Source organism: Bos grunniens, chromosome 23 (assembly GCF_055505025.1).
Source record: "Bos grunniens cultivar Pamir isolate PY7600 chromosome 23, Bosgru_T2T1.0, whole genome shotgun sequence".
In the NCBI taxonomy this organism is placed as follows: domain Eukaryota; kingdom Metazoa; phylum Chordata; class Mammalia; order Artiodactyla; family Bovidae; genus Bos; species Bos grunniens.
The window spans coordinates 29,518,943-29,537,096 of NC_141187.1; the positions used below are offsets into that span (position 1 = coordinate 29,518,943).

Consider the following 18,154-nt stretch of genomic DNA (forward strand, 5'->3'; position numbering starts at 1 on the left):
CAATTCTTTAAGGGGTGTGCTTGCTCGATCGCCCTAGTCTGGGCAGCACAGTAACAGCATCTGGCAGTTGGGGTCACCTGGATTTTGTTCTTCTGCGTAACAATACCTAAAGAAAGACTCTCTTGAAATATTGGGCTTTATAAAGAAGGAAAGAGGATTAGCTGAGTGGGGCTGGACTCACACTGGACGAACTGTATGCAGTCACTACAGAGATGACACGCATAGATACGTGTAATAAATTATAGTGTCACAACAAGTATGAGTGTAATATGACGTGGAAGCCACTACCAAGCCTTGTAGGCCAGGGTCCCAGGAGTGGTCAGGGAGGAATTTCCCTGACTCTTTGAGTCTTCCTATTTGTCCTTCGGGATGTTTCTGCAGCATCTTCACCTTGTCTTTTTCTACCTTCAGTATTATCCAGAGACCAGGTGGCCATGCATCTCTCTGTGGGCCTCCTTCCCAGCAGCACCTTGCAGAGGTGGTCACGTTCTAGAGATGGAGGCTAGATGGTAAGACGAGAGAGGTGGACTTGGCAAAGACCCTGTGCTTTTGGCAGAACTGCTGACCCAGAGGGACATGGGTGTCTTGGGGGTAATTGATATGGGCCAGTTGACTCTAAGAGTTTCCTTTACCCTGTGTATCCTTATGCCATTATCCTATGTAGTGATACAACCCCAGGATCTGTGGAAGCAGCAAAAAGAATGAAAATTGAATTTCCCTCTAGTCCACCTGGTAGTCAGTACATACTTGATGAGTGACTAGTCGGCTTCATCCTGTAGACGACTCTACATCCTTGAAAGTGGTGCTCTTGAGAGAACAGAAAGCTGTATCCCTCACCTAGATGGACCAAGATGAACAGACAGAAAGGCATGGAGTGTTTGACCCGTGCTGGGCCCTTAATAACTGTTTTGTTAAAATGACTGGATTTAGATACATGATCTAGACAGAAACAAGTATTTGCTTCATTTCTTTGATCAGACTTAATGAATATCTCTTATATTTGAGTTATGTGTATCTTCCTCAAATAGTTTTCACATCCAAACCTGGTAGATAGGTAAAGGTAATTTCCCTGAAGATATAACCATGGCCAGAATTAGGTGATACTCAAAGTGGACAGGCATTCTTCTGAGTGTCCCTAACATGCTTATTCTCAGGGCTGGCCACCTTCTTCATCTGGTGGTTCTGGGACTCTAGACTGGGAGGAGAGTGGAGGCCTGAGAACACACATTCACACTTTGAGGGGTCCTGTAGAGGCTGAGAGGAGTCTCATTTGCTGAAGAACCAACCGTAGGCACTGCTGGGATTCTCCTTATGGTGTACTCCAATCCATGACATGGGGATGATAAACAACTCTGGGGAGTGGATTTAACAGCTGCAGGAAATAATTTTTCTAGGGAGAAAGAAAGTGGTTTGTTTTTAGACTTTGTTCCTCTCTTAATCCTGGTGGTTGTGGTTTATAAAGACCTTCCCACTCATCTCTATGACTCCTTCCTATTTGTCACTTTCTTCAGATCCTGGGACTTACTGCAAAAGATGAAGTTTCCAAAAACACTGAAGTCATGTGGCCAAAATAAACTATTTTGATCAGCGAATTTGGGGGAGGTATAGAAACACAGATGATTCTTGTTTTCTAAACTTTTTGGGTTAAATATTTAAAAGTTAAGAATTCAGTAAGTTTAGGAATACAAACTTTCCTTCTATTTCCTGTACCCTGGGTCTTTGGAATCGTCTCTTGTTTTTAGTCTCTACAAGAGGTTAAGAGGTGCCTTGCTAGTGGTGACTCAGTGCCAGCACTCAGAGGCTGGTCTGGAGGGAGGAAAGGCTCCCCCAGCCTGGAGCGAGAGTATCTGACTTTTCATCGTGAACCACGTGATCAAAAGGCCACTTGTTTGTGATTCCAATGAAGTCAAGAAGGGCCTCTATCTACTGATGAATATCGAACGTGATTCATGCATGTGTCAACTACATACGAAGGCTTTCATTCCTGTTTTCCTTTCATTCCTCAGCCATCTTTCAGAACGCGCTAGTTTCACGGTGTGCTTTTGGTAGACTTAAACATGAACACCTCAACTGAATAAAGCGTTACGTTTGGCTTAATCACACAAACAGATCCTGTGCTATGAGTTTGCCTCTTGAGGCAGCGGTCCAATGCACACTGGCATCAATGACAAACAGGAATGAATGAGGTTTTAATGACCTGCGTGAGCTGGCTAATCATATAAGCCACCCCTGCTGAGATTCCAATGTGCATTTCATCCCTCAGTCAGGATGGCCCCAAAGGGCTGGCCCTTCTATGTCCAGCAGAGACCACAAGTTGAAGGCTTGGATTTTAGACCAAAGGTCAACAGGAAGTCTCAGGGCTGACACAGAGTCCCTTTATCTCCTGTTTTAGAAACAAGGCCCCTCAGAGACAGAAAAACACCCAGAGCTCCCCTTGGAGCACTGACACCCATTGTCTCTCCAGGACAGAGTAGCCCTGCTCATAAAAACCTACCCAATCTTGGTTTTTAAAAATCTGCAGAATTCCCCAGTGGGTAGCAGTTAATACAAAGTAACATAATTTCTGACATGAAGGATGTCTAAAATGCTTCCATTTTCTCCTCTTCTCTTATCCCTGCCCCACTTTCTCATCTTATAAAAATGTACAAATTTTTGCATCTGTACTTACTTAATAGTTCAAGCCTTACTCCAGCTCACATTATGTTTCAATATATTTGTGCTCCAATGGTCCTCTTTCTGTGCTCTTTTTCTCCCACCACACTTTCTTCCCCTTCCCTCCACTCTCCTTTTCCCTGTCCCTCACACCTTCCTGTCTCTCTCCGTTCTGCCCTCAGTTTTTATGCTTCTTGCTCCTTTTTCTCTCTCTCTGTGTCTCTACCTCTGCAAAGTTACATCTCTTCGCTCTCTGTAGGTTTCCTCACCTCTGACAGTTTTTTGTTTCAGCCCACCTTGCCCACGTCATCCTCCTCAGATGCTTTCATTCCCGTAATGTCCTTCACATTTCAGGGCCAAATGCTTACCACTAGGAAGCCAAATCCAACAAAGAGTGCAACAGTGACAGTGGTAGCAGCCAGGGAAATGAGGATGATTTTGCTGGGCGTCAGGGGCCCCGGGGGTTTCGCTGCTGTTACTGAATCTGTTCCCTCCAGTTGAGTGTCTGGATGTTTAGTGGTGTAGTCCTCTGTGGTCCCCAGGTCTGGAGTGATGTAGTCCTCCATGGTCCCCGGGTCTGGAGTGATGTAGTCCTCCGTGATCCCTGGGTCTGGTGTGGTGTAGTCCTCCGTGATCCCCGGGTCTGGAGTGGTGTAGTTCTCCATGGTTCCCGGGTCTGGAGTGATGTAGTCCTCTGTGATCCCTAGGTCTGGAGTGGTGTAGTCCTCCATGGTCCCCAGGTCTGGAGTGATGTAGTCCTCCGTGATCCCCGGGTCTGGAGTGGTGTAGTCCTCCATGGTTCCCAGGTCTGGTGTGGTGTAGTCCTCCATGGTCCCTGGGTCTGGAGTGATGTAGTCCTCCGTGATCCCCAGGTCTGGAGTGGTGTAGTCCTCCATGGTCCCCGGGTCTGGAGTGGTGAGGTCCTCCATGGTCCCCAGGTCTGGAGTGGTGTAGTCCTCCATGGTCCCCGGGTCTGGAGTGATGTAGTCCTCCATGGTCCCCAGGTCTGGAGTGATGTAGTCCTCCGTGATCCCCGGGTCTGGTGTGGTGTAGTCCTCCGTGATCCCCGGGTCTGGAGTGATGTAGTCCTCCGTGATCCCCGGGTCTGGAGTGGTGTAGTCCTCCATGGTTCCCAGGTCTGGAGTGATGTAGTCTTCCGTGATCCCCGGGTCTGGAGTGGTGTAGTCCTCCATGGTTCCCAGGTCTGGAGTGGTGTAGTCCTCCATGGTCCCTGGGTCTGGAGTGGTGTAGTCCTCCATGGTCCCTGGGTCTGGAGTGATGTAGTCCTCCGTGATCCCCAGGTCTGGTGTGGTGTAGTCCTCCATGGTCCCTGGGTCTGGAGTGATGTAGTCCTCTGTGATCCCCAGGTCTGGTGTGGTGTAGTCCTCCATGGTCCCTGGGTCTGGAGTGATGTAGTCCTCTGTCATGTTTGGATCTGGTGTGGTGTAGTCTTCCGTGATCCCCGGGTCTGGTGTGGTGTAGTCCTCCATGGTCCCCGGGTCTGGAGTGATGTAGTCCTCCGTGATCCCTAGGTCTGGAGTGGTGTAGTCCTCCATGGTCCCCAGGTCTGGAGTGATGTAGTCCTCCGTGATCCCCAGGTCTGGTGTGGTGTAGTCTTCCGTGATCCCTGGGTCTGGAATGGTGTAGTCCTCCATGGTTTCTGGATCTGGTGTAGTGTAGTCCTCTGTGATCCCCAGGTCTGGAGTGGTGTAGTCCTCCATGGTCCCTGGGTCTGGAGTGATGTAGTCCTCCGTGATCCCCGGGTCTGGTGTGGTGTAGTCCTCCGTGATCCCCTGGTCTGGTATGGTGTAGTCCTCCATGGTCCCCAGGTCTGGAGTGATGTAGTCCTCCGTGATCCCCAGGACTGGAGTGGTGTAGTCCTCCGTGATCCCCGGGTCTGGAGTGATGTAGTCCTCCATGGTCCCTGGGTCTGGAGTGGTGTAGTCCTCCATGGTCCCCAGGTCTGGAGTGATGTAGTCCTCTGTGATCCCCAGGTCTGGTGTGGTGTAGTCCTCCATGGTCCCTGGATCTGGTGTGGTGTAGTCTTCCGTGATCCCTGGGTCTGGAGCGGTGTAGTCCTTCATGGTTTCTGGATCTGGTGTAGTGTAGTCCTCCATGGTCACTGGGTCTGGAGTGATGTAGTCGTCTGTCGTGTCTGGATCTGGTGTGGTATAGTCTTCTGTGATCCCTGGGTCTGGACTGGTGTCCTCCGTGGTTCCCAGGTCTGGAGTGATGTAGTCCTCCGTGATCCCCAGGTCTGGTGTGGTGTAGTCCTTTGTGGTCCCCAGGTCTGGTGTGATGTAGTCCTCCATGATCCCCGGGTCTGGAGTGGTGTAGTCCTCCATGGTCCCCGGGTCTGGAGTGATGTAGTCCTCCGTGATTCCCGGGTCTGGAGTGGTGTAGTCCTCCGTGATCCCTGGGTCTGGACTGGTGTCCTCCGTGGTTCCCAGGTCTGGTGTGATATAGTCCTCCGTGATCCCCAGGTCTGGTGTGGTGTAGTCCTCCATGGTCCCCAGGTCTGGAGTGATGTAGTCCTCCGTGATCCCCAGGTCTGGTGTGGTGTAGTCTTCCGTGATCCCTGGGTCTGGAGCGGTGTAGTCCTTCATGGTTTCTGGATCTGGTGTAGTGTAGTCCTCCATGGTCCCCGGGTCTGGAGTGATGTAGTCCTCCGTGATTCCCGGGTCTGGAGTGGTGTAGTCCTCCGTGATCCCTGGGTCTGGACTGGTGTAGTCCTCTGTGGTTCCCAAGTCTGGTGTGATATAGTCCTCCGTGATCCCTGGGTCTGGAGTGATGTAGTCCTCCGTGATCCCTGGGTCTGGTGTGGTGTAGTCCTCTGTGGTCCCCAGGTCTGGTGTGATGTAGTCCTCCATGATCCCCGGGTCTGGAGTGGTGTAGTCCTCCATGGTCCCCGGGTCTGGAGTGATGTAGTCCTCCGTGATCCCCGGGTCTGGAGTGGTGTAGTCTTCCGTGATCCCCGGGTCTGGAGTGGTGTAGTCCTCCGTGATTCCCGGGTCTGGAGTGGTGTAGTCCTCCGTGGTCACTGGGTCTGGAGTGATGTAGTCTTCTGTCATGTCTGGGCCCTCAGTGACATGATTCTCAGTGGTCCCTGGGCCAAAAATGACAGAACTTTGGTGGTCCAGTGGTTGAGAATCTGCCTGCCAATACAGGGGACATAGGTTTGATCCCTGAAGATCCCATGTGCTGTGGGGCAGCTAAGCCCATGTGCCACAACCACTGAAACCCTGGCACTCTAGGGCCCATGCTGTGCACCAAGAGAAGCCATCGTACCACAACTAGAGCGTATCCCCCAGTCTCCACAACTAGAGAAAGCCCACACTCCGCAAAGAAGACCCAGGGCAGCCAAAAATTAAATTTAAAAATGATAGAGTTTTGTCTTGTCTTTGAGTCTCCAGGGCTGGTCTCTGGGTCTTTAGTGGAAACATTTTGGCTTGTTCCTACTCAAAAAAAAAAAAATTCTTCTAATGTGGATCATTGATGGTCCATCATCATCTGCTCTGTTTAATAGTCTCCACGGCTATCTCACCCTTACAAATAACACCTCTCCCTATATAATGAGATTAGATTTATTTGAGTTAAAGATCATCTGATATTTTAGATTTAATTCTGATAAAACATGTTCCAACAGCATGCTCGACAATATGGCATATCCAGAGCTGAGTCATGTCCTTGGAGGATCTTCTCGTGCAACCTTTGATTCTGCCCTTTGTGGTTCTGGTCTCTTCCTAAATTTCACTTCTCCTATTGGTGTTTCAGCAATCTGGGTATTCTGACTCCAGGTTTGTATGTGTCTCCACTCATCCAGTTATGCCTGGGTCTCTAGTAAACAAGTGAGACAGGAACCATGATTCTTACTAGAGACAGAATTCTGGTCATGGTTTGGTATATGATTTAGAATGAAGCAGACCCTGGGTCACATCTGGGTCTGAAGTGGCAAGATTGAGGGCAGGTAATATTCAAGGTTGGAGAAGGAAATGGCAACCCACTCCAGTGTTCTTGCCTGGAGAATCCCAGGGACGGCGGAGCCTGGTGGGCTGCCGTCTCTGGGGTTGCACAGAGTCGGACACGACTGAAGTGACTTAGCAGTAGCAGCAATATTCAAGGTGGTTTGAGGTTGTGTGTGTGCGCTCAGTCGCTAAGTCATGTCTGACTCTGTGACCCTATAGACTGTAGCCTGCCAGGCTTCTCTGTCCAGAGAATTTCCCAAACAAGAATACTGGAGTGGATTGCCATTTCCTCCCCCAGGGGATCTTCCAGACCCACAGATAAAACCCGAGTCTCCTGTGTTTCCTGCATTGACAGGCAGATTCTTTACCATTGAACCACCTGGGAAACCCCATTTTGAGGGTAGGAGGAGTCATAAGAGGCTGTGGATATGGTCTGGTTGGGGTTGACAGCAGCATTAATTTGGGTACAAGTAGATGGAAGAGATGAATCTTTCCACCTCCCACCATGCCCACCTGCAGGATATCAGAACTGGGAGATTATGCAGCCTACATGGCATACATTTTGGAGTTCTGGGTTCCTCTGCTCAAAACAATTCTCTCCTACCTCCTGCCAATTCCTCAAATTCCTCAAAAAGGGCTCAAATGTTTCATTTCCCAAGGCGAGTTGACATACAGAAACATAAAGTCTAAATAATAAAAAATAGAGCATTTCCTTAAAAGAGGATGTGAGAAAGATAATGAGCAGACCCATTGGAACCTGCTCCTCTGACCAGGAACTGGGGGCAGGTAGCAGGGCCAGGAGCTCCCAAGGTCCTCCCACCTCTTCCACACCCTCCCTCCAGGAGGGCCCTACCTGAGTCCTAAGAGGTTCCTTCTCCAGGGGTCCCGACCCCCAGCTCTCCAGATCCTGGAGAACCTTCGCACTCTTCTCTCCTAAACAGTTCACTCACCCAATTCCAAACACCCGAAGAGAAGCAGCAGCAGGAGAAGGGAGAGAGGGGGGGCCTTTTCTTTTCTTCATCTCAAGAGAATCCACATGGGCTGGAACCCAGGATGCCTTTTCCTCCTCCCTTCTCTCTACGTTTTCTGTCTTCCTTCTCTGTAAGCGCACAGCAGGTGTGGGGTTTATATTTGCTGCTACCAAGGGAATCCAAGATGCCTGGGTCTGCCTTCCTTCTTTCAGGGAGGAACAGCCTGCTCTTTTACTGTCAATCAAAGGAAGAAGAATCTGATGCAGAGGAGTGGCAGGGTGGAAGAGATCTGTCCTAAGTGCGAGGAGACCTTGGTGCTGCCCAGAGCTCAGAGTTGGGCAGTAACAGGGGATCAAGCTTGTCAGTGTGAGTGGCATTGCTTTCTGACGCAGGGCCCTAGACAGACACCATGAGTTGGTGCTCAGGGAGGGGCTTGGACTCCCTCTTCCACAGGTGGAGTAGTAAAGTTGGGGTGACCATGGAAGGTTAATGACAGGCCTGCCTGAGGGATAGGGGATAGTGAGAAGGGAGCAGGACATCCAAGGATGTTCATAGAGCACTTGGTCCTTACCAAAAAGGAGGATCACTGATGAAGGGGGAGAAATACCCAATCTCTCTACCTAAGAACTGCCCTCATTTCTCAATCATTCATTCACAAGTCCTTTCCAATAGCTCATCTCCCACCGGCAGATGCATCTCCTTGCTCCTATAACTTGAATGCCCTCAGTCCACCAAGCTTTCCTCAGTAACTAGATGAAATTAGCTCACCTCCGAAAGTTCCAGTTGTCTTTTAATGAGAATGGCCATACTGCTTCCTTTTCTGACTCCCACCCTGCCTTGTTCAGTGTTGTCCAAAAAACTATAGCTGCCCGTCCTCATTCAGAGGCAGGAAGTTTCCTGACATTTGTGGGGCCTATCTCTTTCCCAGTGTCCTCTTACGTGGAAGAGGAACTGGGGAATTACAGGAGGGCTGTAGATTCCTCAGATTCCTCAAAAAGGGCTCAAATGTTTCATTTCAGAGGGCAGCTGATTCCCTGAAAGTCAATTTAATGAATGGTCGGTTTACCAAATTTAATTGATTACTTCAACTACTGATTTTATTTGAATGAATTAAATATTTTCAAAGAGAATACTATTTAGATGAATTAAGAAAGTATTCCTATATGTTAACTATAACTAATGAATATATTTTAAAGGATTATCATAAGGAGTCAATTCAGTTTAGTTGCTCAGTTGTGTCCAACTCTTTGCAACCCCATGGACTGCAACACGCCAGGCTTCCCTGTCCATCACCAACTCCCAGAGTTTGTACCTCTTGACTTATTTTTTAAGTCAAGAGGTACTATTTGCATTTAGTAAGACCCACCTTTTTTCATGTATAGATCTGTGAGGCTTTGTGCTTTATTTAAATTTTTTAAATTTTGAGATAATTCTAGACTTACAGGAGAGTTGCAAAAATAGTAATGAGAAATTTGAAATTAAAAGACTCCTTGGAAGAAAAGCTGTGGCAAATCTAGACAGTGTATTAAAAAACAGAGACATCATTTGCCAATTAAATGTCCTAATAGTCAAAGACATGGTTTTCTCAGTAGTCATGTACAGATGTGAGAGTTGGACCATAAAGAAGGCTGAGCGCCAAAGAATTGATGCTTTTTAACTGTGGTGCTGGAGAAGACTCTTGAGATTTCTTGCAAGGAAATCAAACTGTCAATCCTAAAGGAAATCAATCCTGAATATTCATCATTGGAAGGACTGATGCTGAAGCTGAAGAAGCTCCAGTACTTTGGCCACTGATGCGAAGAGCTGACTCACTGGAAAAGACCCTGATGCTGGGAAAGATTGAGGGCAGGAAGAGAAGTGGGAGACAGAGGATTAGATGGTTGAATGGCATCACCAACTCAATGGACATAAGTTTGAGCAAACTCCAGGAGCTGGTGAAGGACAGAGAAAGCCTGGGGTGTTGCAGTCCCTGGGGTCAAAAAGAGTCGGACATGACTTAGTGACTGAACAACAAATACAATGATAGAAACTAAGAAATTAATGTTGGTATAACACTACTCACTAAATTACAGAATTTATTCATATTTCACGTGTTTTTCCATTGATGTCATTTTTCTGTTCCAGGATCCAATCCAGAATTCCACATGGCATTTATTTATAGGTCTCCTTAGTCTCTTCTAATCTGTGACAGTTCCTCTGTCTTTGTCTTTCATGATGTTGACACTTTTGAAGAGAATCATCATTTTATAGGATATCCTAAAACTTTTTTATTTTTTATTAGATTATAGTTGATTTACAATGTTGCATTTGTTTCTGTTGTTCAGCAAGGTGTATCAGGTATACACATACATATACCACTCTTTTTTAGATCTTTTTCCATATAGGTCATGTCATTACAGAGTATTGAGAAGAGGTTCCTGTGCTATACAGTAGGCCATTATTAGTTATCTATTTTATATATATATACACACACACACACACACAGTAGTGTGTTTATGTCAATCCCAGTCTCCCAATTTATCCCCTACCTTCCTCCCTAGGAACTGTCAGTTTGTGTCTTCCTGTTAAGAAGTCTCCAGCAAAGGTCCAGGCTTTGAGAACCACAGCAAAAGCCAAGTGAAAACATGAAACAAAGGTGAGTGATTCATTAGCATGAGAAAGGGTCAGTGAATGTGTGTGATGAGCAAGTTGCACCAGAATCCTAAACGAGGCCTTGGCTTTCAGCATGGTTGGGTGCTGACACATGGATTTTTTGGCCCTGTTCTGAGACCTGGCTTTGTGGGAAGTGCCAAGAACTTGGCTCCTGGCCGCGGAGGCTGAGCCCACCCTTGCAGAAACTGGGATCACACTTCTCTGCCCAGGACGGCTGCTGGGGCTGCGAGCCTGCAGGCGAGACAGGTGCCAACTCACACCTGTCTTTCCAGTGAAGAGCAAACCTGTGTGGCCAGGGAACCATGAAATGTGCCACCTCTGGGGGCAGCCATGTGAGCAACACCTTCTCTGCTTCACTATCTGGGAACTTGTGCTCTGAACTCGCACAGCAACTGTTTTCTGATTGTGCAACACAAACCTGTGAAGCCCAGCACTTTCTCCCCCCACCCTTTCCTGATTCCATTCTTCCATCAGCCTGGAGACCCTCAGGGAATGGGGAAGAAAAGGGGATAAATACACAGTCTGGATTTCACTCTAGGGATTCCTGAGCTGGGAGAACATAGGGAAGGAGGGTCTTTACGAATCTTTATTCACAGCAATGTATAAACACATACCCACAGTGTCTGGTTCCACATATATTAGATGCATTTATTCAACAATTCAGTCACAGCTACAGCCTCCTTTTGTTGGAAGAATCAAGCTGGGAAGGAGGCTGAAGAAAAGTTGGGAGGAGCAGGAACGGGGGGGCACTTAACCTCTCGATTCAGGTCAGCAGCCTCTCTGCCCCCGAGGACTGTGTTGCTTCTGCCTTCAGGGACACTCAGGGCCATGCTTGTCTCCCAGTCAGCTCTCTGGCTGAAGGAGAAGACAGCTCTCCTCTGAAGTCAGTTACGGTCGCCCTGGACCCTTCCGGGACTTCGTAACAGCCGTGAAGGGCATAGCAGTGGGGGCGGCAAGAGATCTACGTTGAAGAGGTTTCTTAGGCTTGGAGAGTTTCTCTAGAAGACAAGAAGCTGAGTAGTTTCAGAGTCTTGTCCCCCTCCTCCAGTGCTCGCCCCCTCCTCATATTTCTTTGGCTCCCATCTTCCCCTCATCACTTTCCCCTGAATGTCTTGGCTTTGTGACCCTCTCTTGCTGACTCTAACCTGCTGTTTCTGTCTTTCCTGATTTTCTTATCCCGTTACTCCCGCAGTCACCCTGCTGTTTCTTGCCTAGTTCCTCCCTGACTTCCCTGCTCTTTCCCTCAGGAAAAAAAAAAGGAGTTTCTTTTTTTTTTTTCAGACACTCACGAAATAGAAGAGAAGCCCAGTGAGGAGAATCACAGCCATCGCAACCGAGGCCAGAGTAACTAGGACGACCTCCCCCGGCCTCAGGTGTCCGCTAGGGTTTTCCTCTTCCCTTGGTGGAGCGGTACTTGAGCTGGTGACACTGGAGATGGTAGCGGTTGTGACAGTTCCACTGGATAGTGTGGTCAATCCAAGGGAGGTGGTTGTAGTGTTAGCAGTAGAAGTTACGGCTTATTAACAAAGGATGGCTGGTTAGTTCCACTGGAAGTTTTGTTTGATTCTGCAACTACTACTACCACCAATGGCAATAATGTGTGTGTGTGTATGTGTGTGTGTGCACGTACACGTGCACATGTGCTCAGCCACACAGTCAGTGGCAATAATAACTATCATCTATTGAATAATGACGATGCTCCTAGTTGTGCTAAGTGCCACATATGAATTAGTACTTCAAATACTCACAATACCTCCATGAGATAGGAACTTTCAGCACTCCCATTTTATAGATAGAGAAATTGAGGTTCAGAGAAGTTAAGCCTGGTCCCAAGTTAGACAGCTAGCAGATCATGGAGCAGAAATTTAAACCAAGGCTGACTGACACTAGCTCCAGCCCTTAACCTGTGTATTCTACATCCTAGGTCACGTGACCTTGGAAGTCACATGACCTGGGGTCACAGGTATTATTCCTTCTCTAACTATTCATGATTCTCTTCAGATAAAGAACATAAAAGAGCTTGTTGAAGGGTCCATGTGTATATACACATGTATATATTGAGCTACTCTCCAAGCAGAATTGTACCTGTCTTCCAGGGGAGGAATAATCAAGGGGCGGTTTGGGAGGGGAAATAGTATGTATTTTCACTACTGTCAGGTAATTCTTATGCACACAAAAGTTTGGGAGCTGCCAGGTACGGGACCCCAAGTGACCTTGACACTTGGCCTGGCTTAGAACTTGCTGCAGGTAGCCCGAAATGATAAGATCTCCCAGGATTCTGGGAAGGGACCCAACTTCCTTACTTAGTAAGTGAGCATTAAGATGAGGCTTGTGCTTTTCCCCTCTATTTCATGGCTCTTTCCTGCCCTGTTCTGATTTTCCATCCCAACAACAACCAAGCTCTTGGCCTCCCAGCTGCATATATACCCTCACCTCATCTATGGAGAAGAAAATGGCAACCCACTCCAGTGTTCTTGCCTGGAGAATCCCAGGGACGGGGGAGCCTGGTCGGCTGCCGTCTGTGGGGTCGCACAGAGTCAGACACGACTGAAGCGACTTAGCAGCAGCAGCAGCATCTATGGCTCTGTTCTCCTGCTAGGATGTGGTTTTCTTCCCCTTACTTATTCCTTTCATAGTATCATCTGGACTAGCATAAATATCACAAATTTAGATTTAGAGGAAGAGTCCAAAAATTCCTTGTTAATGCCTCTGATTAGGGTTACGATCAGGGTCAAGAGTAAAAAGAGGAATTTCCTGGTGATCCAGTGCTTAGGACTCTGTGCTTTCAGTGCCAAGGGTGTGGGTTCAATCTGTGGTCAGGGAACTAAAATCCTGCAAACGCAAAAGAGAGAGAGGGAGAGAGAGAGAGAAGCTAAGTGAGAAATTGAGATGAGAAGTTGGCCTATGGAGAGGGATAGATTTGTTTTGTTCAGGGGCATAAACAGATGAGTCAACATCATGATGGGGCAAATTCTAGAAAGAATCCAATCTGTATGAGTGTGGAACACTTACAAGCTTAATTAGAGACTAGGTGACCACTCTCAGGAATGTTGGAAATGGGTTCCTGCCTACTGCGGGTGGTCAGACATTAAGATACCTTCCAACTCCAATGCATCTGTCCTTAGGGTTGATTTATTACAGAGGAAATAGGCCAGACTTCTGGGCAGAAGAGTTGTTACTGGGAACAGAATAGAGAGCAAAGGCTAGGTTGGATGGAAGAGAATAAAGCAAAATATCTGTCCTTACTTCTTTGAGAGCTAACAGGCAGAGTGTGCGTGCCAGGACTGGACAACATTTTCCCCAAACGCTATTCAGACTTCAAGATTATATCACTCACCATTTCCTATAAGTAGTAGAAGATGAAACAACAGCCAGCATTCAAGGGAAAACGCTTTTTCCTTCATCTTGAGATACTCTGACTGCCACGCCTGGAAAGGAGGTTTCCTGAGTCCCAGATGTGATTAGGCCTAGAATGGAAAGAAAAAATTCTGAGATTCTTCTTTCTGAAGAATCTCAAGGTGGATATCTGAGACTGGAGTGCTGGGAGTTTGGGTCTCCAAAGAATGGGTCCTCAACCCAAGGAAAAACGCCAGTAGGGGGCACCTGGGGCTGCAGACTGGATGCCTGGTCCCTTAGGATCCCTCCACAGAATGTCACCTCTTACTTTCTCTTTCGAAGAAGGTCTTTATAGTATCACTGGGGCTGGGCATGGGCTGGGTATGTGACCTGTTGTTCTTCCAGCTATGGGGAGGTAACAGAATATCTGAACTCAGAGAAGAGGGCTGTAGAGGCCAGGAGATGCATGAGAATGGAAGATGACGTGGTCCCCTTAGGCAGGGCCTGGGGAGGAGCAGGAAGTTCAAGGGGATCAAAGTGTCATGGTGGAGGGAACTCCTCCTCTGAGGCACAGATGGGGTTAAAAATCTGTTCAGGTCAAGACCTTGCTTCCTGGAGAGAAGTCCTGAGTAACCGGGGTGACTGGGCAGGGCAGGGAGTGTGAGAAGAAAGACTTGATGAACAGAACTTAGTTGGGAGGACACATAAAACGAGATTCACTGTCACTGTGAATCTCATTGTCCAGTATCATCCAGACTAACATATCCAGATGACATGTTAACTTATCCACCCAAGGAACTTCAGTTGGTTCTTCTCATCAGTGCTGCATGCCAGACAAGTGAAATGATCGAAGAAATTCCTACACTTAGGACCATGCCAGTTTGCCAGAGAGCTGAGGGCACATTACCACCTTGTTTAGACAGTAAATGAGACCAGCAGAAATGAAACAAAGACAGCTGGAAGAGGAGGATAAAACAAAGACAGTAATGGGGCTTTGACAATCCCCTGACGGGATTGATAGTGCCTTCATTCACAGTTCACGGCAAAAAAATCAGGGAAGGATTCTATGGGAGTTTTAATTTGATATTATGGGTAATAAAAGCAGGCTGTCTCCACCTTCTCCAGCCACAGAGGTTTTCTGGTAGAGGAACGATTTCAGATTCTTTTTTTAGGGAGGGCTGGTCATCTTATGAGATTTAGTTCCCAACCAGGGATCAAACCTGGGTCCTTGGAGTGAGAGTATGGAGTTCTAACCACTGGATCGCTAGGGAATCCCCTCCATTTCAGATTCTTTAGATGTTTGGGTGAAAGAATATTCATTGCCTGTGAAGCTGGAGGAAACTGAGCTGACAAGCAGGAGATGTATATTCATCCCACAAATATTTAGTGATTTCCTACTATGTGTCAGACGTCGTACTCCAGTAAACAAAACAGATTTGTGTTATTTTGGAGCTTATATTTAAGATAGAAAAGAATTGTGAATGAATGAGTTTTAAAAGCAGGAAGAGAATGGGTTGTGGTAGAAAATGAGCTGTTAGGTGGGAGGAAGCAGATTCTAGGATGTCCTAGGAAAGGCCTTGGTTATTGATCTGTCCACTGTCTGTGATGGGAAGTCCCATGTGGGGATGGATGAGGAGTGTCGTCAGTAACAAGTTGGTATTGGGATCTCAGGTAAAAATCCCAGGAACATTTCTAAGTAGAAAGATGTTTTCCTCTACAACATATTGGAGTAATAGGACTTATCTTACAGCTCAGGTTTATTGATATATTAGCTGTTTTTCTTTTTTTCATCTTTCAAACTTTTTTATTTACAATAAAACTTAGCAGTCATTATGGACTTAAATGGAGCAGATGTCAGCTGTGTATTAAGCATTATACTTCATTCCTTGAAGTATAATGTGCCTCATCATCACTCAAGCTGCTTGCCACCCTCTGACTTCTGGTCCAGTCTACTCTTGTTACTCTTCACCATGTAGATGAAGTAAGTGAGGGTCTCCTTTTCATTCACAGGTGTGTTCCTGAAGTGTTGGCTGACAGTGTCTGCTAACTGGGCCTTAGTGAAGCCTGATCTGGTCTGCAATTTGTAGTGTCGTTTATAACTCGGAGAGTATTCACCTGCAGCTGGAACAGATCAACCTCAGGAATGTCTGTGTCGTGCTCAGGAGAATCTCCGCCATCGTCAGTTGTCTTTCTCTGCCTTTTATTTTGTACACTCTGGATGAAATTCTCGTGGAAATCACAAATATACAGGTGCTAAGGCTCTCGTCGATGTCCGGCTTGAGTTTCTTCTGTGAGATGCTCTTCTGGACTCTACTTGAAGGAGGCGTTGATCTCGGGCGGGACCCAGCGCTCGCAGTCCTAGCTGAGGAAGCAGCTCAGGCCGTAGCCCGCGGCGGCGGCGGGGGACCCTTCACGGCAGTTCTTCTCGGTGCTAAAGCCGTTCATCTCCTGGTCCCGGGCCGGCCTCTTTGGAGGAAGGTCCCCTAGGCCACTCCGTAGCCGTGCTCCCCGCGGGGCAGGTCGCCGAGGCCCCCCCGCACAAGAGAGTCCCAGAGCCCGTCTCCAGCCGAGGCGCTGCCGGGCCCCGCTCGCGGGAGGCCCGGCCCCGCGCCGCCGCGCTCCGGCTCCTTTGGTTCCCGGCCCGCGTCTCCACCGAGCCCCTTTCTCCCTGCTCGCGGCCGGAGGGTGGTCTCCCGCGGCCTGCAGGGCTCCGCCGGGAGTCTCCCTGAGGCGCCTTCTGCCGGGGGCCCTGAACCGTTACCCTTCCGCGGGGACGTCCAGGAGGGCGTCCCAGGAAGCAGCTGCTCCCCGAAGACTCCGGGCCCGGTTGCCAGAGGGTTCTGAGGGCCCCCGCCGGCTCCAGCCTTATTTCAGCTGCGGGGCAAACTCGCCGCCGGGCAGCTCCCCCGCGGGTGGCGCGGCCTCCTTGCGCGGCGCCCGGCCTCGAACCCGCGGCACCCGGTCCCCTGCTACTCGTCTAGCCCGCCCCACCCCTGCAGCAGCTCGGTTGCGCCCTGAATCCCGGGTCCCGAGGCAGTGCCTGGGCCGCCCGGCCTCCGCCCGCCCAAGGCTCCGCACCTTAGCTGTTTTTCTGAGTGACATTTTTCTCATCTACTTAATAGGGATTATAATTTGAACTTCATGGGGTTGCTGTGAGGACTAAATGATGGTATATTAAAAAAAATCGTAGAAGTCACTCAGAAGCAAAATGATAGCAAAACAAAGTTAAAAAAATGACCATTTCATCTAAATACAACATGCATTAATAAACTTTTATTTCTTCAGTTCAGTTCAGTTGCTCAGTCGTGTCCGACTCTTTAGAGTGGCTAGTAATTTTCTTCTTCATCACACAACGTCTGCAGGAGACACAAGAAGGGAGGAAGACTCTTCTTAAATAAGACAAAGTCAAGCTCTGGAGGGCACTGAAATGAACTGAATGGAGGAAAGATGGGGAAGCAGTGACCATAAGAGCTGTTACTGTGCCCATCCCAATACCCAGTCAAGCAACTTCCTTGATCCTAGAATTCTAAGTTATGAGGAGAGCCCTGGGAACATACTTACTTGACATCACTGCTAAGCCTGATGAAGCTATGAGTCTCTTCTGAAACAACACTCTGCTCCAACACTGTAACTTTGGTTGTCAGACATGGGAAGGCTTTGCTTATTCTTGTCCTTGATACAGGCTATAACCTATGGCTATTCCCTGGGAGCATTCTGGTCTTCCATCATGACTCACTCCCTCATCATGGTTCTTTGTCTTCACCTCCATTATCCTCTTCTCCATCAAGGTTTCCTCCCTTAAAATGTCTCCCACTCCCCAGCATCTATGGCCATGCCCTCTTCAAGGACTCCACTAAGATCTGCTCTGTGGCTATCACTGGTGTGTCCTCTTCCATGGTTTCGTTCGTGGCCCCAAGCCTGTGGTTTACATCATGGCCTCTTCAGTAGAAACCTCAGTGACTCATTTTCACAATCACCTTCATGACTGTGACTCAATTCATGGGCCACATTGTAGCTTTCTTCATGGCCAAGGCCACAGGCCCCTCCATGACTCAGTTTATTGTTGAGGCTGCAGAACAGTGGACCCAGGCCAAAATCATGGGTATAATAAGTGTTTCTCAGAGGCAGAAGAGTATCCCTCTAAAAGAGAAAGATGTGAATATTTCTCACATTTCACAATCCACCTGGTTGGTTGACTAAAATCACAAACTCTCACTTTTTTTTCCAGGTATTTATTTTACACAAAGTGAACTTGAAATTAACAACAGTAAGCAAAGCAAAGCACAGCAAATGTATTGTAGAAGATCTAGATTAAAAAGTCAGAGGTATAAAAATGAATGGTTTATCCTTTTCCAAGGTTTTCCCACCTTGAGGATTTTTTTTTTAATTGAAATATAGTTAATTTACAATGTTGTGTCAGTTTCAAGTGTACAGCAAGTTGATTCAGTAATACATATATATATATATAATATATATTATACATATTCTTTTTCAGATTCTTTTCCATTACAGATTACACTATATTATTATTATAGATATTGAATATAGTTCCCTGTGTTATACAGGAAGCCCTTTGTT

The 18,154-nt window shown here is 47.7% G+C and overlaps 1 protein-coding gene, 2 long non-coding RNA genes and 1 pseudogene across 4 annotated transcripts; all 4 read right to left on the minus strand.

The window, feature by feature from the left end:
• Positions 1-2,865: 2,865 nt before the first annotated feature.
• LOC147347121 (uncharacterized) lies at positions 2,866-8,395 on the minus strand. The gene is made up of 4 exons (XM_086370573.1): positions 8,357-8,395; positions 7,899-7,984; positions 7,568-7,632; positions 2,866-5,698 (listed from the first exon to the last, which is right to left on the minus strand). The coding sequence occupies exons 1-4, from the start codon at positions 8,393-8,395 to the stop codon at positions 3,003-3,005; spliced, it is 2,886 nt and encodes a 961-aa protein (XP_086226699.1). The 3' UTR covers positions 2,866-3,002.
• A 2,467-nt stretch (positions 8,396-10,862) lies between these two features.
• On the minus strand, positions 10,863-14,012 carry LOC147347122 (uncharacterized). 2 transcript variants are annotated; one of them, XR_015152122.1, is made up of 4 exons: positions 13,905-14,012; positions 13,578-13,707; positions 11,530-11,756; positions 10,863-11,238 (listed from the first exon to the last, which is right to left on the minus strand). It is a non-coding gene; the product is annotated as an uncharacterized LOC147347122 (long non-coding RNA). The 2 variants fall into 2 exon arrangements; XR_015152121.1 differs by having other exon boundaries at positions 13,844-13,994.
• A 1,299-nt stretch (positions 14,013-15,311) lies between these two features.
• Positions 15,312-16,331, minus strand: LOC147347123 (histone deacetylase complex subunit SAP30L pseudogene; annotated as a pseudogene).
• Positions 16,332-16,834: 503 nt separating this feature from the next.
• On the minus strand, positions 16,835-17,565 carry LOC147347124 (uncharacterized). The gene is made up of 2 exons (XR_015152123.1): positions 17,138-17,565; positions 16,835-16,932 (listed from the first exon to the last, which is right to left on the minus strand). It is a non-coding gene; the product is annotated as an uncharacterized LOC147347124 (long non-coding RNA).
• Positions 17,566-18,154: the final 589 nt, after the last annotated feature.